This window comes from Pinus tabuliformis, chromosome 7, assembly GCF_031772625.1.
Source record: "Pinus tabuliformis cultivar Carrire ecotype Pingquan chromosome 7, CPIR1, whole genome shotgun sequence".
Taxonomy (NCBI): domain Eukaryota; kingdom Viridiplantae; phylum Streptophyta; class Pinopsida; order Pinales; family Pinaceae; genus Pinus; species Pinus tabuliformis.
This window is the reverse complement of record NC_142293.1, coordinates 458523380-458546100: the sequence shown is the minus strand read 5'-3', so window position 1 is coordinate 458546100 and position 22721 is coordinate 458523380. Positions and strand designations below refer to the sequence as shown.

Sequence of the window (22721 nt, the reverse complement as noted above, 5' to 3'; positions counted from 1 at the left end):
TTCAGCCCTTCTTGCAGCATCGATTGCATTAACCTAGCCAACATTTTACTTCGTAATTTTATGATTTCCTCTACAATATTTGATTATTGATGTTTCTTCCAGGAAAAAATTCCTTCTGGTAGGTATGGACATTTTTCTTCCTCGGAGAATATAAGGTTACATTGTTTGCAGTTGGGTTGACTATAGGTTGGCATTGCTAATGTTGTTAATTTCAGTTGGTAACATTAAAGTTCTATCAAATTTTGGTTATCTAACCAGAGTGGAAGCTTGCACCTTTTTCCTACCAAAAGGGTTGTCAAACCAAAAAGGTTGTCGAAGCAGCCCGACTGAATCTAGCTGGATTTCAAGAAACTTAAGTGCATTGAGCTGAAAGCCTTGGCGAATATGGACAGAGACAATAAATCATGGTTATTGATATTTCTGGAGCTATAGCTCTATTAATATAGTGGGGTAATATATGTTAATTCTTGGACTTAAGCAAGTACAAAATCTAGAGGTTGGCATATACTGTCCCAGTGCACTAATAAAACTATAAATCCAAAAATATTAGTTGCTATAAATTACCACCCACACATTGAATGAACCTAATTATTGTTTCCCAATAAAAACATGAATAATTAATCTGAACACTATAAAATAAACATAAAATGAACCGAAATTATGCTCCCATTGAAATATGAACGATTGATCTGAATTATTATAATGAATGGACCTAAACATCATGCTCCCAGACCGTTTGGTTTTTGCCCAAGTAACATTGCACACACCCAAAATCATGGTGAGGTACACCATGACTAAATAAAATATTCTGAATAACCTTCTTAAGAGTGGTGTGAGATAAATTCTCTTTAGCTTTACGATAGAAGATGTTAAAATTAACTTAATTATAGGTTTAGAAATCTTTTGGAAGTTTAATGGACAAGATATACTAGAGCTAAGTAAAACAGTTGATTTTGGTACCATTCATCACATCTCCAAATATTTTGAAATCTACAATGCAGTAAGCAGAGCCAATAAAAATAAATAAACATATCGCCCAAGTAAAAAAATTATTTTCTGGGTAAGAGATAACCAGGAGAAATATGCTTGAATATGTATGATGAGAGGCCATGGGTAAATTCTCGCTCTCCTCCCGGGAAGTAAATTTCTCTAACTCTACAACCTAAGAATGCATTTATTTAATATGAAATGTATGTGAAATACAAACCAAGTTTAAAATATGAATAAATATAAATGTCAACTTATTGTTGTTATTTTATTCGTAGTTGCTTGCCATGTATGGAAGATAAAATCCAAATGTCAAGCTCCATATAGCAGAGATAAAAATTCATACGGCAGAGAACTCTGAAACGCTAGGTATGCACAAGAGCAAGCTGTATGAACATGGCATGATAGCAACATGACTAAGGTACCTATTGGCTATGGTGATGCTTATTGGTTATTCAAGTTCATATAAACGAAAAAGAAAACACAGCACAAGCATTTGACACTTTTGCACGCTTTGTCATCTGCCTTTGGGCACACATTAAGGACATGCCATCCTTAGCGGCTTAAGTTGAAGTGGAGTCAAGTTTAACAAAGTCCAGCACACTCTTCTCACGAAGTTTGTCGACTAGAAGATGACGTAGAAACTGTGCATGGCTTATTGTTTTATATAACGGAGGATGTTGTGACTGGTCCACGAGTTCTTGTGCAGGACCAATTTCTGCAGAATATGATGGACTGTAAAAGGCAGCAATGGATAGTCGTTCCCTCTCAGCGTTTGTTATTACCCTGTGCATAACACTTTTGTATTTTCCATTGCTCATGATCTGCACATACATTCCAATAAGAAGACATATAGTACTAAACAAAACTTTGATATGATAAATTTTTAGGAATGCACGGAAATCATGTCCAATAAAAAAATAACCATAGTTACCTCCACTATGTCTCCAATGTTGACGATAAATGCATTGGGTATTGGCTTTACAGAAATCCATGAGTCTTCCTTCTTGATGTTTAAACCTTCTGTATCATAATCTTGCACTAGCAAGGTGATTCCTCCAGCATCGGAATGGGGATGGAGACCAAGAACAAGTTCAGGCTGCGGACAGGGCGGGTAATAGTTCATCCGCAAAGACAGTGTAATGTCTTCGCCAAAATTTTCATTGAAGTAGTGGGGCTTTAGATTCAAGTTTTGGGCTATTAATGTGAGTAGTCTAGTGGCAACTTTCTTGATCTCCAATGAGTAGGCATCGGCCATTTCCCTGCTTGAACAAACACAATATGTAAATTTGTTAGTCAGCATTATTGGAATTAAATGCTCCCATCATGATCTGAAATATAAATGCATGGATCATCTTTATAAACAAATTTTCTCTGTTCGGCAGGATTAGAGTACCAGCGAAATTTTCAATTCCTATTTCAAAGTTTTCAACGAGTTTACCATTTGCAACTAATATCACAAAGATAATTTTTTCTGGTTAAACAAAACAATTATCACCTTTCAGCCTAAACCTTGAAACCATTCAACCTGAAAGGAAGTTAAAAAAGTCTTGACAAACATAATTTCTGCATGTAGCATTTGTAACACCAACTATTTTGTTAGGGTTCAAGAGAAATAAATATAACAATCAAAAAATACACATTCAAAACCATGTACATCATGATTATCTGGAAAACCCCAATTGGGGAAAAACCAACCAACAATATATATATTATTGTCCTTGGCTAAAACACAGCCAAGCCGGCCAACAATCTGAGCTTTCACCCCTCAACCATGGCTACCTACAATGGAGAATACACACGCCTTTTAAGGGCTTCAACTACATGTAATACCATGGGCTCAATACCATGAGTCACCAATACTAGGTGCCCAAAACCACAGCTCTAACCATAAGTGTTGACATAACCTCAATTTATTTAACAATGCCCCCTTTAAACTTGACTTTGGGTTTTCCTTGGTCAAATCTAGCGAAATCTGCCAAGTGAGCGAGTGACCACTCACCTCCAGGCCTTACCCAATCAATGTTAGGGTATTTGATAATCTCACAAGCTGTCCTAGTTCAGAATGCTTCATCATACCACCACATGCATCCCCATATCACCCAAGCGGATATTCAGACTTACCAGTGATTTATTTACCAGGTCTTACAGTCGTATACCTATTTATATGAAAATTTCCATTTTATTTTTATTTTGTTGCTATCTTGACCCACACACAACTTGAACTGCTGCAAGTTTAACCATGCATTTCACCCTGTAAAACTCCTATCTCACTATTTAACCCTTCTCTTATAACTGAATTTTTATTTAAAATTTCTGTTACTATTTTAGAATAAAATTTTTTTCTTTTACCATAAAAGCCCTTCAACGAATTTTTTTGGAGAAAAAAAAGAATTACACTTTCTTGATTTTCTGAAAACAATGCTCTGCTCATGCAACACTTCATGCAGAACAGATAGCCCCTCACACACAAGCGTACTCCTCTTCAAATGCAAAAGGACGCAGATGGCCTGCCTCTTCCTCAAACGCATAGAGTGTTGTCTCACTCTGTCACGTTATAATTTTCTTTTACACAAGCAGATTCACACTCAGATAATGAGTTCTCTCCCTCACGCAAGTCTGCCAGCGTAGAACTCGCTGGGCACTTTCCTTCACACAGAGACACCTTCACGCTGAGAATGCAGCCTTCATGGTGAACGCAGAGACACATAGCCTTTACGCTGAGAATGCAGGGTTTGGCACAGTTTTCTCGACTTCCTCCCTTTCATGCAACCTCTCGAGAGCACTCCTGGGCTCCAAACTTAATTCACTGGATTTGATTTAAACTTTCAAAATTTAATTTAAATTTCCAAAAAGTATTCTCAGGGCTTGGCAAAGGCAAACTTCATTTTTTTCTTGCTCCTCATCGAACCATCACTCAACGGACATTGCTGGTTTGTGCAACGAGCTATTGTTTCAACCAACGCCACCACTATCTCGACGGGAACATTTCGTCGATGAGAACATTTTGAACAACTATCCAAGGCCCTTGCCAACCAGAGCTCTGATACCATTTGTTAGGGTTCAAGAGAAATAAATATAACAATCAAAAAATACACATTCAAAACCATGTACACCATGATTATCTGGAAAACCCCAATTGGGGAAAAGCCAACCAACAATAGATTTATTATTTTCCTTGGCTAAAACACAGCCAAGCCGGCCAACAACCTGAAATTTCACCGCTCAACCATGGCTACCTACAATGGAGAATACATAAGCCTTTTAAGCGCTTCAACTACATGTAATACCATGGGCTCAATACCATGAGTCACCAATACTAGGTGCCCAAAACCACAACTGTTAACCATAACTATTGACATAACCTCAACTCCACCATTAGGTCAAGTTTATGTAACATATTTGAGATTTCTAGTCAGCTTCACCAACCTTGGGGGATTGAGGCCGTTTAAGCAGGAATTGGCTTTGCTTGTGTAAAGACAAATTCAGTTTTTTCTTTCTGTAAAGATGTTGAATTTCTATCTATTGGGTCACAGACTCATATGTTAACGTTTCTGGCTTTTTTAGGACATGAATTTCCTGGTAACCTTGCTGTTAGGTTGATGTAACTCTTTCTTGCATGATTTAATCTATATTTCATTTTTGAAAAGAGAAATAGCATTGTCATCAATGGATAGAAAAATACATCGGTACAGCCATAACAGGAAATATCATAGGATTTTAAATCTCAAGCCTTGCTAAGAGTACACAAGTATCTGCAACATATAAAATATGCAGAAGACATTGTCATGTTAAAAAGTAAGGATTCAGCTTTCTCTATCATAACCAAATAAAATAGATAAAAGAATAATTTAACACTACATAAAAGCCGTTAACAACTTGACTCTATGTGATCTCTAGATTTTCATCCTCTTCTTGTCTCATTTACCACTGGTCCATTTTTCCTTATGGGTCCATTATTTTGTAGCAATTTTTACATTTCCATAGAGATATTTCCTTCATTTATTTCTATGTTCCAATGGACTCTCGTTCAAACCCCATAAACCACATCGCTGCAAGACCTTTAATGTGGATGAAAATAAGTTTCTCTTCCATCAAAAGCCATATCCACAACACAACTTCAATTTAAACAAGAATGCCTTGCATACTCATGCATTTTTTCAATAAACAGCAATAGAACATCTGGAAGGCTTGTTATGATTTTTTTTCCCGTACATCATCATGAATGAGTAGCACAGTAGGGAAGGAAATAGGATCATCGCTGGTATGTCTATTCATAGTGATTGATATGATTGATTCTATTCATAGTTAATTGTTCAATGCTCTTGAAGAAAATATCTTTGTTCTTCGCAAGTAAGAATGGGGAGGGTAACACCATACACCATTTTTTCCACCCTATTGGTGCAAACAGCTCAGATCTGCGGTCAGACACACGTTGTTTCCAGCTTAATCTATCAAATGGCAGCAACTAAGACACTTTTTTATCAGGAAATACAACCCAGCAGTATAGACACTACCTCTATCATACAAAGAACCTTTGATCTCTCTATTGAAAGCAAACTAAATCATTACATCACGAGGGCAACTATTGGCACGCTGGCAAAAAGAAAAGGTGTCAAGCCTGTCATCTATGCCCTCTTGCGTGCAAACACTCTGACGAGTCTATTCTGTTGGTGAAATAGAAGAAAAATAGGAAAGAATTACACACATTCAGTTATATATTGACCAAGAAAATACCATAACTAACTGGAAACCAAACACACACATAGACATAGGATTTACGTGGAAAAACCTTGATAGGGTGTCAAGGAAACATCCACGGGGCAAGGGATTGGAATTTATTATTCAACAATGATTCTCCTCACTTACATTTCATGGGCATTCACTAGTTTTATATCATCGACCTTCGTTACATAACTGACAATTCGGTATAACACTGACTAATTACTTTTTACCCAAAACTACTAATTCGTTGTCAAACTAACAAACTCCACCTTGACAACAATTTTCCTAATCCCTTGCCCATGCCCATTCATCATCTTTTCTGCAAGCCAAGAGAATCTAAACACCACCGCAACTTCTCTATTGTAACTGGCTTTGTGAACATGTCTGCACAATTCTCTCGCGTATGGACCTTTTGAAGAGCTACTTTTCCGCCATCGATCACATGTCTCAGAAAATGATACCTTACATCAATATGCTTGGTTCTGTTGTGATAAGGAGGATTTGTAGCAAGTGAATAGCGCTTTGACTGTCACAAAGTACATTCACTTTCTCCTGCGTCCTCCCAATCTCATCGAGCAGACCCTTTAACCAGATTGCTTCTTTACTGCCATCTAAAGTAGCTATATATTCAGCTTCGGTACTGGACAACGCAACTGTTTCTTGAAGCTTTGACATCCAACTAATTGCTCCACCTGCAAGAGTAAAGACATAACCTGTAGTAGATCTTCTTTTGTCCAAATCACCTGCATAGTCAGCATCTACATATCCGCAGACTGATCCTTCACTACCATTAAATACGATGCAATGGTCACTTGTGCCTCTTAGATATCGAAGCACCCATTTCACTGCTTGCCAATGTTCTTTACCTGGATTTTCCATGAACCTGCTGACAACCCCAACTACATGTGAAATGTCAGGTCTTGTAGATACCATCGCATACATTAAGTTGCCTACAACATTTGCATATGGTACATGACATGAGACATATACTGCTTTTCTTCATCAGCTCTAGGACTCAAAACCGAAGAAAGCTTAAAATGGGAAGCTAGTGGAACATTAACAGGTTTCACATTATTCATAGAGAACTTTTCAAGTACTTTCTCCACATACTTCTGCTGTGATAACCAAAGCTTACCATTTTTCTTGTCTCTGTGTATCTCCATGCCCTAGATATGTTTTGCTGCTCCAAGATCCTTCATATCAAATGTCCTAGAGAGTTGAGCCTTTAACCTGTTGATCTCTTCCATGCTTTTGCTTGCAATAAGCATATCGTCAACATACAAAACTAGGATAATGAATATGCCATTGAAACTTTTGAAGTACACACAATGATCATACTCACTTCTTATAAAGTTCTGGCTCACCATGAAGGAATCAAACTTCTTGTACCATTGTCTGGGAGACTACCTCAGACCATATAATGATTTCCTGAGCTTGCAAACTAATCTTCTGCTGCAACCTCGTACAAAACCTTCTAGTTGTTCCATATATATCTCTTCGTTCAAATCACCATGTAGAAAAGTTGTTTTAACATCTAACTGTTCTAACTCAAGATTAAGCAACGCAGTTAGTGCCAGCACAGTACGTATAGAAACAAGTTTTACAACTGGAGAAAAAATCTTATGAAATTCTATACCTTCAACCTGAGAATACCCTTTTGCTACCAGTCTCGCCTTATACCTTTCGATACTTCCATCAACTTTCCGTTTCAGCTTGAAGACCCATTTGCATCCAAAAACACTTCTCCCTTCAGGAAGCTCTACAAGATCCCAGGTATTGTTCTTGGCTAAGGAGTCCATTTCTTCTTCCATAGCCATTTTCCATTTCTCGCTATCTGTATCATCTACTGCTTCCTGATAACAAGAAGGTTCCCCATCTTCAGTAATCAAAGAAAAAGATGAAGCAGAATCTTCATACCTTTTGGGAGTTTTCCTTTCCCTTGTAGACCTTCTTAGAGCGACTGGTTGCTGAACTGGTTCAGAAACTTGCACTGGTTCAGAAGCTTTAACGGCTTCCTTTGTGTCGCTAACACCTTTTTCTCCAGAAGTCTCTCCTTCCTTTCGACTGTCACCGAAAGGTCTAGCCTCCAACTGAACTCGTTGATTCGGCGATACCTGTTCCTGTTCAATTCTTTCAACATTTGATTTTAACAGAGAGGATTCATCAAATGTTACATCTCTACTAATGACTATCTTCCGCAATGTAGGATCCCACAACCTATATCCTTTCACTGCATAGTCATACCCAACAAAGACATAACATTTCGACTTTGGATCTAATTTTGAACGCTGATTTTTCGGAATGAGAGAATAAGCATCACAACCAAATATCCTCAAATGTGAATAGTCACAAGACTGACCTGTCCAAACTTCTTCAAGAATTTTACAATCAATTGCTACTGAAGGTGATCTGTTAACTAAATAACAAGCAGTAGATACTGCTTCTGCCCACAACTCCTTTTGCAAGTTAGCATTGTTGATCATGCTTGTGGCTCTTTCCATAAGAGTCCAATTCATACGCTCAACAACACCATTTTGCTGAGAAGTATAAACAATAGTTTTGTGTCTAAAAATTCCCTCATCCTTACAGTATTGTTCAAATTCAACTGAAGTGAACTCACCACCATTGTCAGTTCTTAGACATTTAATAGATTTGCCATTTCTTTTCTCTACCATTACTTTAAATTGTTTAAAGACATTTAATACATCAGCTTTCCTTTTTAGCATATAGACCCAAAATTTACAGGAGTAATCATCAATAAACGTTAAAAAATACAATGCACCTCCATATGACACAACAGGGGATGGTCCCCACAGATCAGAATGAATATAGTCTAAAACATATTTACTATTATGATTTCCAACTTTAAATCTTTGTTTACACTGTTTTCCATACACACAATGTTTACAGAAATCTAACTTCAAGGATTTCAAACTGGGAAGAGATTTACATTTCATCAGTATCTAAAGACCTTTCTCGCTCATATGACCCAATCGCTGATGCCATAAACAAGTACCTACTTCTTCCTTTTTTGACGCTACCGCTGCTTCACTGACCTGAGTACTTCCTTTTAACCTGTAAAGATTTCTGACTTTTTCTGCCTTCATAACCACAAGGGCTGCCTTAAAGACTTTCAAGACGCCATCCTGACCTGTAAACTTATATCCATCTGAATCCATCACTCCCAAAGAGATTAAAATTTCCTTCAAATCAGGTACATGTCTAACACTAGTTAATGTTCTAACTGTATTATCATACAACTTAATCCTGATATCTCCCATCCCAACAGTATGACATGACACATTGTTACCCATAAACACAGAACTACCATTTACATTTTTATACGAAGTAAACCAATTTCTACGTGGGCACATGTGATGCGAAGCACCAGAGTCTAACAACCAGCTATCTAAACCCTAAGAGACATTACATTCAGGTGAAGTTTCATCTATCATACATAATTCTTCAGCAGATAAAACTTCGTTTATCATACCTGAATCGACATGATTTTCTTCCTTCTTCAGGTTTTCAGATTCCTTTCGTTTCCAACAGTCCTTCTTCAAGTGTCCAATTTTACCGCAGTTCCAACATTTTGCCTTACACTGCTTTCCCTTCGATTTCGATCTGGAAGACCCCCTTGGTTTTTCTCCTCTTTCCTTTGAGCGTCCTCTAGCTACCATGGCTTCTGATGCAGCGGTTTCAGTGCTGGATTTCCTTCGTACTTCTTCAGACAGGAGAGCTCCCACAACTGATTCAAAATTCAAAGAATCAGCAGTGCTCAAGCTGATTGAAGTTACGAAGTGATCCCATGATTCAGGCAGAGAACGCAGTAAGGTTATGGCTTTATCTTCTTCCTGTGTTTTGACTACCATATCTGTTAATTAACATATTAGTGTATTAAAAACATTCAAATGTTCTGCAACGTTTGAACCTTCTTTCATTCGAAGACTGTATAACTGTCTTTTCTGTTGAGATTGCAACAAGATGATGGAGCTTAGTGAAAAGAGTCGTCTTCACTAAGTGGGCCTGCAGGCTATTTTTGGCGCAAGTCTATTTTTAGACTATGTCTATTTTTAGACATATGGATCATGTCTATGGATTGCAGATTGCTGTTTATGGATGATTGATCAAGTTGGGAAAAAATAGATGGACTTCTATTTTTGATGAAAGTGTGAGTGATCACAGTGTGAGTGATCAAAGTCAAAAATAGAAAAGTCAAATATTATTATCTCACAATAATATTTGGACTATAAACTTAATCTTATTCTCTTGGAGCACTTCAGTTTGAGCTACAGAAGTGGCACATGCAGCTGTCAGAAAGAAATACGCTTTTCTTATGAGTCAGTTGAGTTGTTGCATGCATGACTTCAGTTAGAACTCAATCAGTTGAGTTTGGTGGAGTTGATTGTGGAGTTGATGGAGTTGTGTTCAGTTTAGCTTTGTTAAACTGGTTGTATTTAGTCTAACTGGCAAATAGACTAGAGATGAGTTGGGTGAATTAGTTATTAATTAATTCACAAGTTATTAACTCATAATACAACTAATGAATACATCAATTAACTCAGTTGCATGTCAGTGCATGTTCAGTTCAACAGGGACAGGTGGTAGAGAATCAGATTGCTATCAGTTGTGACTATAGTTGTGCACTAGATCTTGCACAATCAAGGGATTGAGTATGCCAATGAGTTTGCCCACGTATTTGCCCACATTATAGCTTGTGCTCACGTCCAACAAAGTGTGAGTGACTATTTTGCAGGTGAAAAACGAGTTTGGTAAGCCATTCTCATCAGTTCTTGAGCAGGTATTGAGTAGTGGAGGCAGGCAAGCAGTGGAAGAGATTTGGAGATCAGATCTGAGCTGTATTGTGTGTAACAGAGGTGGAGATACTTGTGAGAAGTATTATGTTGTGTAATGTTACATGACTCAATCATTAATATACAGATAGTTGGGGTTTTTAGCGAGATGCTTTCCCCGGGATACATACTGTGTTAATGTGTGAATGCTCTTGATGTTTTATTGTTATTGATGCTGCTATATTGATGATCAACGTAGAGGAGCTTATGTATTGTGTATGTTTTCCGCAATAGTACATGATCAGGATAATCTCCATTGAATATGTGTTAAATTATCAAAATTTCTACATGGTATCGGAGCGAGCTAGATAATTGTAGAAAAAGTTTCTACATGGTATCGGAGCTGCTTGATTTGTAGAAGAGATTTTTACAAGATATCAAGCGAGGATTGATCATCAGATCTACTATTCAGGAAGTGTTTACATTCTGTTTCTTTAGGCAGAGTCTGTAATCGGGCCAGGTAGCCTCTGGATTCATCCTTCCTTTGGAAGGTGAGATATCCAGTGAATGCCCATACAGTCAATCTCTGTACGAGAAATATTGTGTTCTCACGAATTCTAGATCGGAAGCGGTTGAGTTGGAGCTGGTGGAATTCGAATTTGTAGCAGTGTTGTTGAAATGTCTTTCAACGGATTACGAATGTTATTCCAAAGCAAGAGCAACCTGGCGCTCAAGGATAAACTCAGTAACAATAAGTATGAGAATGGATCTTCATCAAATGTATCTGATGAAGAGAATCGTGCTTTGGCTGCCAAAGCAAAGAAGGGGAAGAACAAGAAAGCTTCTCATTCCGGTGCGAAAGGCAAGAAGCAGAATATGTCCAAGGTGAAGTGTTTTCACTGTCACCAGCACGGACACTATGCCACAAATTGTCCGCAGAAGAAGAAGAACAAGCAAGCTGCTGGATCTACAGGGGAGAGGCCTTAGCTTCTCAATTTGAGCTTGATTTTTCATTGATCGCATGCTTGGTTTAAAGTGTGATGGGATCAGTGTGGTTCTTGGACAGTGTTGCGTCTTTTCACATGACGGGAGATAGAGATTTGTTCTCTGATCTGGAGGACAAGGATCTTAGAGTGCACATCAAGATGGGCGATGATGGTAGATACAGTGCGACCGGTATCGGTACCATTTCCTTTGAGAGGGAGTCTGGTAAACCCTTTGTATTGAAGGAAGTCATGCATGTTCCAGGATTGAAGAAGAATCTCATCTCAGTGGCGATGTTAGAAGACAAGGGGTATGATGTTGTTTTCAGCGAGGGAAAGGCCTTCCTGCGCAGCAAGACAACTGGTGAGACCCGGAAGATAGGGGTTCGAGTGAGGAACCTTTATCAGTTGCATGTAGATGGATGCGCAGCAATGGCAGGCAAGGCAGAAGGATTGGTGAGCCGGGATGATGGCGAGTTGTGGCACAGGAGATTGGGTCACCTTCACCATGGAGCCTTGAAGATACTGCAGCAGATCACTACAGAGCTTCCTAAAGGCACACTTGCGCAGTCAGATCAGTGCAAGGGGTGTACTTTGGGGAAGTTTGTGAAAGCCACCTTTCACGAGAAGGATAGTCGCGCCACGACGATCCTTGAGAGAATTCACACAGATGTGTGTGGACCTTTCTCAGTTGCTTCGACAGCAAAACACAGGTATTATGTGATTTTTGTTGATGATTTCTCTCGTAAGTGCTGGATCTTCTTCATGCAGAAGAAGAGCGAGACATATTCAAAGTTTTGTGAATTCAAAGCACTGGTCGAGAAGGAGTCGGGGAAGAAGGTGAAGGCTCTTAGGAGCGATAATGGTAGTGAATACATCTCGGACGAGTTCAAGGATTTCTGCAAGACAGAAGGGATTCGTAGAAAGCTCATAGCTCCCCATAACCCACAGCAGAACGGGGTAGCTGAGCGGAAGAACAGAACGATTGTGGGTGTTGCACGGGCAATGTTGCATGATCAAGGCCTACCCCTTCACTTGTGGTCGGAAGCATGCAATACGACAGTTTATGTGCAAAACCGTTGTCCTCATAGGATACTTGGCATGAGTACACCCGAGGAGGCTTATTCTGGTAAGAAGCCCGATCTTTCTCATTTGAGGATTTTTGGTGCTAACGTTTACATGCATGTGACGAAGGATGCCAGAAAGAAGTTGGAGCCGACCGCAGAGGTTGGGATATTTGTGGGGTACACTGATACGCCCCACAACTATCGTGTGTATTTGCCAGACAGTGGTAAAACTGTTGTGCGACGGGATATAAAATTTCAGGAGGAGAAAGCCATGAAGTGTTCGCTTGAGAGGGAGCTACACTTGCATGCAGATGAGGAGCTATTAGTTCCTAAGGATGAGCTTCAGGATGTGGATCAGCCACAGGATGAGGTTCATGGAGTGGACGAGTCCACTCATGCAGCGCCAACCATCAGAGGGCGAAAGCGCTTGACAGAAGCTGAGCGACTGGCTCAAGATGCAGACAAAGTTGTAGGACCACCTATAGCCCAATGCAGGCAGAGACAGTCACCTGATCAGTACACTGGATACATGGCTCTTATGAGAAAGTGTGTTGTGACTGAGCCATCCTCTTTCGAGGAAGCTGTGGAGGATCCCGCATGGGTAGACGCCATGGTGGAAGAGTATGATTCTATTGTCAGAAACAATGCATGGGAGATTGTTCCTAGACCGGAAGGGAAATCAGTGGTGGGTTCGAGATGGATCTACAAAGTTAAGCAGGCAGCTGACGGGAGTGTAGAGAAGTACAAGGCAAGATTTGTTGCCCGAGGCTTTTCACAGATTGAGGGGATCGATTATGAGGAGACCTTTGCACCTGTCGCAAGGTATTCTTCCATACGGACGATTCTTGCTCTCTCAGCACAGATGGGATGGCACATTCATCATATGGATGTGAAGACTGCGTTCCTCAACGGAGTCATTGAGGAGGAGGTGTACATTGAGCAACCCGAAGGCTTTGAAGTCTTCAACAGCGAGTCGCATGTGTGTAGGCTCAAGAGAGCGCTGTATGGGTTGAAGCAAGCACCACGTGCTTGGTACACACGGATAGACAACTATTTCACAGGACTTGGATTCTCCAAGAGCGAGGCGGATCTGAACCTATACCAGATTGTGGTGGAGGGTAAGTTGCTTATCATTGTACTGTATGTTGATGATTTGATTCTAACAGGTGATGAGCTGTTGATACTGTCAGCAAGAAGGATCTTGCTACAGAGTTTGAGATGAAGGACTTGGGCCTCCTTCACTATTTCCTGGGATTGGAAATATGGCAGCACAGTGGTGAACTGTTTGTTTCTCAGGGCAAGTATGCTTGGGAGATACTGGAGAAGTTCAACATGCATGGCTGCAAGCCTGTTGATACTCCTCTTCCTGGAGGTTGGAGGAAGGAGGATGCCACTTCGGGAGAAGAAGTGGATGCCATTGTTTATCGACAGTTGGTGGGGTCGCTGATGTATTTGGTCAATACATGACCTGATATATGCTATGCAGTTAACCAGCTTTCACAAGCTATGGTTAAGCCTACCAAGCTCTTTTGGAAGGCGGGCAAGCATGTATTGCGCTACTTGAGAGGCACATCGGGATATGGTTTGTGGTACAGACAGGAGGATGAGGTGAAGCTATGTGGCTTCACGGATGCAGATTGGGCAGGGAGCCCAACGGACAGAAAGAGCACATCAGGAGGGGTCTTCAGTATCGGATCGATAGCAGTTTCTTGGTACAGCAGGAAACAGAGATCCGTGGCACTCAGTTCAGCGGAGGCCGAGTATATGGCAGCAAGTTTGGCTGCATGCGAGGCTATATGGATGAGGAAGATCCTGGTTGGTTTGTTCGGTTCTCATTTGGATCCTACTGTGATTCACTGTGATAACCAGAGTTGCATTAAACTCTCGGCTAATCCTGTATTTCATGATAGATCTAAACATATTGACATCAGGTACCATCATATCAGAGATTGTGTGCAGCGGAGGATCATGTTACTTTCGTACATTCCAACGGAGGATCAGGATGCTGATATTCTGACGAAGGCTCTCACCAGGAGCAAATTCGAGTACCACCGAGGCAGGATAGGGGTTGCTGATAATCCATATCTTGTCGAGAGGGAGTGTTGAGATTGCAGCAAGATGATGGAGATTAGTGAAAAGAGTCGCCTTCACTAAGTGGGCCCGCAGGCTATTTTTGGCGCAAGTCTATTTTTAGACTATGTTTATTTTTAGACATATGGATCATGTCTATGGATTGCAGGTTGTTGTTTATGGATGATTGATCAAGTTGGGAAAAAATAGATGGACTTCTATTTTTGATGAAAGTGTGAGTGATCACAGTGTGAGTGATCAAAGTCAAAAATAGAAAAGTCAAATATTATTATCTCACAATAATATTTGGACTATAAACTTAATCTTATTCTCTTGGAGCACTTCAGTTTGAGCTACAGAAGTGGCACATGCAGCTGTCAGAAGGAAATACACTTTTCTTATGAGTCAGTTGAGTTGTTGCATGCATGACTTCAGTTAGAACTCAATCAGTTGAGTTTGGTGGAGTTGATTGTGGAGTTGATGGAGTTGTGTTCAGTTTAGCTTGTTAAACTGGTTGTATTTAGTCTAACTGGCAAATAGACTAGAGATGAGTTGGGTGAATTAGTTATTAATTAATTCACAAGTTATTAATTCATAATACAACTAATGAATACATCAGTTAACTCAGTTGCATGTCAGTGCATGTTCAGTTCAACAGGGACAGGTGGTAGAGAATCAGATTGCTATCAGTTGTGACTATAGTTGTGCACTAGATCTTGCACAATCAAGGGATTGAGTATGCCAATGAGTTTGCCCACGTATTTGCCCACATTATAGCTTGTGCTCACGTCCAACAAAGTGTGAGTGACTATTTTGCAGGTGAAAAATGAGTTTGGTAAGTCATTCTCATCAGTTCTTGAGTAGGTATTGAGCAGTGGAGGCAAGAAAGCAATGGAAGAGATTTGGAGATCAGATCTGAGCTGTATTGTGTGTAATAGAGGTAGAGATACTTGTGAGAAGTATTATGCTGTGTAATGTTACATGACTCAATCATTAATATACAGATAGTTGGGGTTTTCAGCGAGATGTTTTCCCCGGGATACATACTGTGTTAATGTGTGAATGCTCTTGATGTTTTATTGTTATTGATGCTGCTATATTGATGATAAACGTAGAGGAGCTTATGTATTGTGTATGTTTTCTGCAATAGTACATGATCAAGATAATCTCCATTGAATATGTGTTAAATTATTCAAAATTTCTACATTTTCAGATAAATTCTGTTGGTTAATGACTTTGTCATATAGAGGTTTTCAAGTTTTTCCCACAATCCTGAAGCTGTAGTCTCTTCAACAATATTGAAGAGAACTTCATCCACTAAGCATAACCGGATGGTACTGAGAACTCAGGCATCAAAGTCCTCCCAGTCTGAAGTAGTCATGGTTGCAGGTTTCTTAGTTGCCCCATCCAATGCCTTGTGCAACCCTTGTGCAACCCTTGTTGCACAAGCAGATCCCTAACCTTCAGTTTCCAAAGAGAAAAAATTCTCTTTCTGGTGAATTTCTCCACCTCGAATTTTGCATTCGACATCTTGGCCATTTTTCCTCCTTCCTAGGGTTTCAGTCTTTCTAGGAATTATATATATAATTTTGTTTGTCTTTCTCAAGGAAAAGCTAAAAAAAAAAAAATTCCCAATTCAACAGATTTTTAATTTCAAATCCTTTGTTTCCTTTCACGCTTTGTTTTTCTTCAATTCACCCTTTATTTTTAGAATCTAAAAAACTGTATTGTCACAGCTTTCTGAAAAAAAATTTCTGAGACAAAATTTCTTTCAAAAAAAAATACCCGGATTCAACAGGCAACTGCAGCAGCTTGATCTTCACGCGGCTCTCACAGGCAGATCACTCCTGCACGCGCAGATTTGGCAGCAGCTTTGCGCAAATTTGATAGCAGATTCTTCAGCCACACAGACTTCCTCTTCATGCTCTGCTCAGATGGGCAATATTTGCAGCACGCTGGACAGAGCAGCGGCCTCTCTTCTCATGCAGGTTCTGGATAAAAAATGGCAGCACTTCACGCAGAAAAATCCACACGCAGAGCTTCTGCTCTCCACGCAGCTCTGACAGCGTTTGTAGAGGGTTTGGCGGCTGAGACAACCAGCACCTTCACGCAGAGACAATCCTCCACGCATCGCCTTCACGGTTTCCCTCAGAAAACACACGCAGAGACTACACGCCAACGTGCTCTGGGTCACAGCCTTCCTTTGTCTCTTACGCGCAGTCCTTCTCAAAGAATACCGCAGAGAACAGCTTCACACTTCTGTCTTTATCACGCAGCCGCACTCACACGCAAATGACACCCAACAACTTCATGCCTTTCCCTCTTACGCAGAGGCTTAACAGCAGGTCTGTCTTTTTTTTACGCAGGGCAGGTTGCTCGCTCAGCCACACATTCAGCCACGCTCAGCTACACACTCAGCCACGCATTGATCGCTGAAATTTTTTTTTTTCCTCAGGCAGATTCACGCTCACGCTCTGATACCAATTGTTAGTGAAATAGAAGAAAAATAGGAAAGAATTACACACATTCAGTTATATATTGACCAAGAAAACGCCATAACTAACTGGAAACCAAACACACACAGACACAAGATTTACGTGGTAAAACCTCGACAGGGTGTAAGGAAACATCCACGGGGCAAGGTATTGGAATTGATTATTCAACAATGATTCTCCTCACTTATATTTCATGGACATTCACTAGTTTTATATCATCGACCTCTGTGACATAACTGACAATTCGGTATAAAACTGACTAATTACTTTTTACCCAAAATTACTAATTCGTTGTCAAACTAATTCTCTATACATGATATCTGACCCTTTTATACAAATATGGCCTTCCATTCCACTGGATGCTATGCTCAACATCATATTGCCACTTGGATTACATTGGAGTAAACACATTCCAGCGTTGAAATACATTTGGAATGTTCCAGTTCAGCATTACATGACTCCTACCCATCTTCAATTTCTATTTATCAACATGGTCTTGCGTCATACTCATCTTCTTTGAAAGGTTGAAAATCCGCATTCCATCCATCTTCAATATCTATTCAATTTCTATTTATCAACATGGTCCTGCGTCATACTCCTCTTCTTTGAAAGGTTGAAAATCCGTATTCCATCCATCTTCCATTTCTATTTATCAACATGGTCCTGCGTCATACTCCTCCTCTTTGAAAGGTTGAAAGTCCGCATTCAGTGGCAAAGTGACCTCCTCTACCTTCATCAATATAGAAATCTGCTTCACCACTTCAGATTTCCACATCCAGTCCTTCCATCTTGCACCATGTTTCCATTGCTATAGCAAGCCACTTGGAGCACACTGTTCAAGTTCGGCAATCCCAAATTCGGTGCCGTTGCCAACATTCCTATGAATTTTTCTCAACTCTATACATCCATTCTCGCAACTTTTATCCAACGGATTATTAAAATTGGCAAGAAAAAGCAATTAAAACTCACCCCCTTATCACGAACTCTCACCACATCGTTGCTGTCCTCTGCTTCCGCAGTTTTTGGAAAATCACCAATGTTTTCCTCTGCTGCAATATAATTTTGAATAATTTTATTACCATCCGCTGATTCTAGTTCCAACTGGTGAACAACACCTGTCAAGGGCTAAATCCGCATAATGTTCGTATCCTCTCATTTTCTTTCTCCGCTTATTCCTCATGCAATAACATAGGCGTTATCTTTACTCCACCTGATCCTAAAGAGCATTCTACTACAGGCCTTGTTAACACCTCGGATCCTGTTATGAGAAACCTCCACACTAATCTCGAGAGCGACGACTTTGAGGATTTAAAAGATAAGAGGAGAGCCTAGAGTTTGCTCGCGAGGTTGAGACTGGGATTGTGATGGGATTGTGATTTATTGTAAGTTTTTTTCCAGTTCAGTATGATAGAGATGTTGTAGTGTAATGCTCTGTAAATATTTTGACTTAGTTGAAATAAAATAGATCCATCTTAATTTTGGATCTACCAAGTCTTAGGAGATCAAATCTCTTTTCACTCTAAAAAAAATTACATATCAAGAAATTTGATCCTGCTCACACTGAGTAAAGCCAGAATTGAAATCTGCCCAAGTACATCAGTAAAGCCAGAATTGAAATCTGCCCAATACATCAAACTGTGGGCGTTTTTTGAACATGAAGCATGACATCAGTTCCCAACATCAACCGCATCATTATCCATCTTACAGCCCGTTAGGCTATCAGTAAACCGAATTCAAAACTTAGAGATGTGAAGAAAAACATTGTAAATCGGCAAGCAATAATGCCACCCAAAGAAGCAACTATGTTTCGTTAAGTTTGTGATTGGACAGAACAAAGATTGGGAATGTTCTCCATCTTGAACACAGGACTGGTGTTTTAACATCACCTCAGGCCAACAAAGACAAAGAAATAAAGTTGCAGGTGTTATGATTTCATGCAAGCAGCAGGTAGATGCTAATCCCAAGGCACTCTAGACAGGACAAGGGCACTTCCCAACATAATACAGCAAGAACCTTGCAAGGTGCATTAAAGTAACAACCACCATACTACTCTGGGAACTGTTTCCTGACAGCAATAGTTGCTAATGGAGGGTGTGGCATTGACAGTTATATTTTCCAGCTTTAGTAGCAATAAATGCGCACCACTTTTGACATAAATGTAGCAGCAAAAGGGGCACACTCCTCTCTTTGTTTTTGAACTTTTTTTTGGCAGCCGAGAGGGAGTTTTACTCAACCTTACAGCTGTCATTTATCAGTATTGAACGCACATTTAAAGGAACAGTTACAGTGTGTCTTCAGCTAGTACGAAGTTGCACTTGGCAGTTACACACCATTCTTAGCATCAGTCAAGGCACATTGATGATAAGTTACACTAACAAGCATGAAGGGGCAAGAGAGAGGTTGTTACACTATCTATTCAAAGGAGGACGCACTATCTCCGGGAGAAAATCTATTTATGGAAGTAAGAAGGATGGGTGATTTGTTAAGAGCACGTGTATAGCTTCTATGTTCCACCAACATGGATCTCTGCGGAATTACTCAATAGTGTCAACGACTTCATATCCTTTTTCTTCTTCTATGAGAACCAAATAGTTGTTAAAGGCATTTTCATAATCTTGAAAGGGAGGACCAATGATGGGAGAAAAGCTCAAAGAAGAAAACAACGGAAGTGATGCTTTTTCACCTGTACAACACTTAACCCAATCTTTTTCTCTTTCACCAAAGAAGATACAAAAAAGTATAATTAACATGTCCTCATGTTTTATGTTGATTTCTAAAGTATATCTTCAAAAACATACAATACGTGGAATAACCAATGAAACAAGGTTACTTGGGAGTAGGAGCGACCCTTTCAGAAGCTCCCAGTTCAGGAGCGAATTTTCATATAATATATATTTTTATATATTTTGATGCATATATGTCAACAAATCATGTAGAATGATGGATTAGATATAAAAAACATAAAAACATAGATTGAACCATATAACATCAATCATCTAGAAGTTATAATCTTCATCAACCGCGTCCCCAAGTTAGAAACATACAACATAGTGAGTCTCATGATTCATCAATCTTAAAGTTCCAAGCTTTCAAAATTCAATATATAACATTTATCATCATTGATCACCAAAGTTGTACTTGTAAGCTAAGTGTAACCATTACAAAAGAGAATATCTAACATGAAATGAAATAAAATGAAATGAAATGAAACAACTTTCAACTTTCACAAAGCATCAAATTCATAATTCATTACCAATGAGTTATAATTGCCAACATCAATCTTAAATTGTCATACACTGTTTACAAAAAATATCATAATAAATATGAAAGAGTCAACAATTATAAAAACTACTAAAAACTAGAAAAGACAAGTAAATCTATTATCTATTGCTAATGCTTGGGCCTCATGGCGCCATGAGAAATGTCTAATTTTTTAGTCTTGTTGGAAATCATGATCTTTGTCATTAATATCACTCTCTAAGCATTAACATGAGATAGAAAAGACATAACATGTCAAGTCAAGATTTTGTTTGAGTGATGGGTGCATTTTTAGTAGGGTCATGATAAAGGAGTTCAACAACCAATGCTACTAACATCAAGGTACATAGAGGGATTGGTGCTCTTGATTAAATATGAGTTCCATACCCTAATACATGACAAAATCCAATGGAAACATTGCAATCCCCCAATCCTGAAATCCTGAAAAAATGATAAGTCTGCTAGATTTTGAATGAGATCTAAAATTCTACTTCCTCCATATTAAACCCAATGAGGTTGAAACCACTCTCAAACATCCTGAGTCATTTCATGGTAATGTTACAAATTTAAGTAAAAGTGGCATTCTCCTTGATCTTCATTTTCATCCTTTTACTTTAAGAATTTAACATTACCATGAATCACATATCAAAACAAGGGCCATAGGCTTGATCATTAGGTTGACCCTCTCAAAAATTATTTCTTTCTTTGAAAAAAAATTACATTTGGAATGTTATTGCAAAATAAAAATTGCAAAAAAGGCTAGGGAACAAATTCTCTCTCGGGGTTGCTCCCAAAATTTGATCCTAGCAGGAGCTATTCCGGGAGTGCGCTCACGGGATTGCTCCCGAAGGGAGCGGGTTTGGAAGGGTGGCGATCGCCCAAAACTCTACAATGAAGGATCATTATTACATTTTGGAAGGGCTTCCAACCACTTTGGAGAGAAATAATTTGGGTATCCGTGAATTCCTGTAAGGTCAATAGTAAAAAATTGCTCATGAAACTCCCAAAGTTCCATTTTCACATATTTAACCAAAAGTGGAGTCACTTAGATGAATAATGAAATTCCAACAAATGAATTGATCTTCTTTCCTTCAATGGATTTGTCAAGTAAGTTAAGTTGTGAAAATGTTCAAATTCCACTCACTAAATTTGTTATTAAATCCAAACCTCAGATGACCATGGAATGGACTTTATCCCCAACAACAAAACTAAAAGTATTATCTCTCAAACTCTACCCTAAGAGGAAAAATCCTACTTCAAATAGGGAAGCCTAGAGGAACAACAAGCAAATTTCCTATTACCACAAAATCTAGCAAGCCTAGTGTAAAGCTTCACTAGGAAACCTAGGTCTTATTGCAATAAAGAGAACATCCACCATCGTCACCTCAATAGCCTCTTTCTAGCTATTTAGCGATGGATGTTATCCCCACAAGGGAGGCTTCCCTAATCACCCAAGAAGATCTTGAACAAACAAGGGCTCAAGGGAAACATAAGGTCCTATGGTTATGGAGGAAGGTACTGACACAAACTTAATGATCGTAATAAGAGTTACAAACAATCAAGCTCATTTCCTCGAACCCCAATGAATAGAAGAGGGATGCTATATATTAGGGTTTTATTGATATGAGAGTTTATACTAGGAAAAGACATATAAAAACTAAGAAATAACCTCTAAGAGATAGATTCAACAAGGGGTAAGTCAATGAAAAAGAAAATTTTGGATTTTTTAATGGTTTAAGATGCATAAAATAACAAAATAAGCATATACATCAATCCTAATTTGAGGATTAAGATGCAATAAATACTTGATTTCTCCTTTTTAACTTATTCAGTGCAATCATTATTAATACAATAATAACATATTGTAATGTCTGCAACCGCTTAAGAGATAGAAGATAGGATTCTGGTGGCCTAATAAAGTTCTCATAGGTTAAGGTGGGGGGAGGTGGGGATTTTAATAAGGGAACATAATTCTCCTAAAAAAAAATTCTAACCACCTAAGGGGTGAAAAGAGAGGCATATCCAAGGCTAATGAAAAGTCACTTTCGTTTTATAAAGTGAAAATTTCCTAAAGTGACTTAATAACATTAAAAAGGTAAAATGGTGGCAAAAGTAGTCACTTAATTATAAAAGGAGAAAAGTGAGGAGACTCTCTTCATTCTATCACTTGTATTTTGAGAAAAAGAGCTCTTAGGGTTTGAGAATACCTCGCCGCCATTTCTAACTTCAGTGTTGAAAATATACACCCTAGTTGGTTTGGAGAGTGAAGTCACATATATTTCACTATTGCGCTATTAAAAAGAAGAAGATTAGCAGAAGAGGATGGAGGTACAAGGTTTTATC

The 22721-nt window shown here is 39.1% G+C and overlaps 1 protein-coding gene across 2 annotated transcripts in view; it reads right to left on the bottom strand.

Annotated features, from left to right (window-relative positions):
• Positions 1-1224: 1224 nt before the first annotated feature.
• LOC149247943 (protein LATERAL BRANCHING OXIDOREDUCTASE 1-like) overlaps positions 1225-22721 on the bottom strand; it is a 45403-nt gene continuing 23906 nt past the window's right edge. For both annotated transcript variants that reach the window (XM_089458310.1, XM_089458309.1), the window contains 2 exons: positions 1922-2249; positions 1225-1811 (listed from right to left, as the gene is read on the bottom strand). In XM_089458310.1, the coding sequence (XP_089314436.1) occupies positions 1551-1811; positions 1922-2249 (589 nt within the window). In that variant the 3' untranslated portion in view covers positions 1225-1550. The remainder of the gene's footprint in view (positions 1812-1921; positions 2250-22721) is intronic.